A 1165-nucleotide genomic window follows, 5' to 3' on the forward strand; every position below is an offset into this window, starting at 1 on the left:
CATCTTAGTACTACGAAGATAAACATGCTTAAGAGCTAAATACTTCACGTATAATATTAGTAAATTCTAGTACATCTCTCTTTTTTTATTAAAGACTTAATAATTACTGAGAAACAGGATACGAAGGGTACTCGTGTGCTTAGGATTAAAAAAAGGCAAGAACGAGATACCACCTTTTATGGAAAAATAGTAGTAACGAAATATATGCTCTAGTTCGCTTTATAAATGAGGAGTCTATCGTAATGGCGAATCATTCTCATTTTCTACCTAACGTATGTTGCACGAAAAACCCTCTAGGTAGACATTCTGAATTAATTTCTTTCCTGTTGACGAAAATCTGCCGTTAAGTAATACCTAAAGGCCCTAGTTATCTAGTGTGGATTTATATATATATTTCTGGGGGAGGACTCTCACAAATAGTAAGTTTTCACGTTGTTTGTTCCTTTGCAAAGCTTACGAGATGTGGAGAGTCTGAAGCACCTGTCCCTTCCCTGCGTAAGTCCACTGGGGGGGTTGAGTAAGGGAGTAAGGGGGGAGGAGGAAGCTTATCACTCTCAAGCTTCCGATCCTAGTATAATAGGTGGACAAAAGGAATGGATAAGAGGAGGTTGTGCGATGAGATAGGGGAAAACGAGAGGTCTGTCCTCTATGTGGGGAAAGTATTTTTTTTCTTTCCTTTTGTTGAAATGCGAGTTGTTTGGAGAGGAAATGAGCGGCTAGCTGATTGGTGTACTCATAGCACGCTGAAGGAGGCGTAGACGGCGAATAGTTCCCGGATCTCCCGCAAGATGGCAGCAGCTGGCGCGGAAAGCCCGAAGACGAGTGAGTTCGTCGCAGAAGGAGGGAGATGGCACAACGTTGACATAGCGGGCGATGATGCAATGATGAAGGACAGATGAGGATAAAAGGGGGAAAAAGCGGAGGAGAAGGAGTACAGAGGGTGGTGTCATACAGAAGTGGTGGCCTGCGCCCCGCCGTCGCAGTCTTGGCCACTCACGTCCTTATAGACCGTCAGGGGCTCTTCCACCGCGAGGTCCACGCTGGCGGGAGAGAGAAAAAAAATAAACAGAGGGAAGTGATTATGTCTGTGATCTCAAGATTGCTTCAGGGATGTAGGTTTTGGGGTTTTCAAATTTTGAGAAAAACTCTTCGAGGAAACTTGGGC

The 1165-nt window shown here is 44.4% G+C and overlaps 1 protein-coding gene across 1 annotated transcript in view; it reads right to left on the reverse strand.

The window, feature by feature from the left end:
- Positions 1 to 122: 122 nt before the first annotated feature.
- The window catches only part of LOC119593767 (PDF receptor-like), a 172227-nt gene continuing 171184 nt past the window's right edge, over positions 123 to 1165 (reverse strand). The window contains exon 12 of the mRNA XM_037942784.1: positions 123 to 1040. Coding sequence (XP_037798712.1) covers positions 947 to 1040 — 94 coding nt within the window. The 3' untranslated portion in view covers positions 123 to 946. The remainder of the gene's footprint in view (positions 1041 to 1165) is intronic.

This window comes from Penaeus monodon, chromosome 32 (assembly GCF_015228065.2).
Source record: "Penaeus monodon isolate SGIC_2016 chromosome 32, NSTDA_Pmon_1, whole genome shotgun sequence".
NCBI classification, from domain to species: Eukaryota; Metazoa; Arthropoda; class Malacostraca; order Decapoda; family Penaeidae; genus Penaeus; species Penaeus monodon.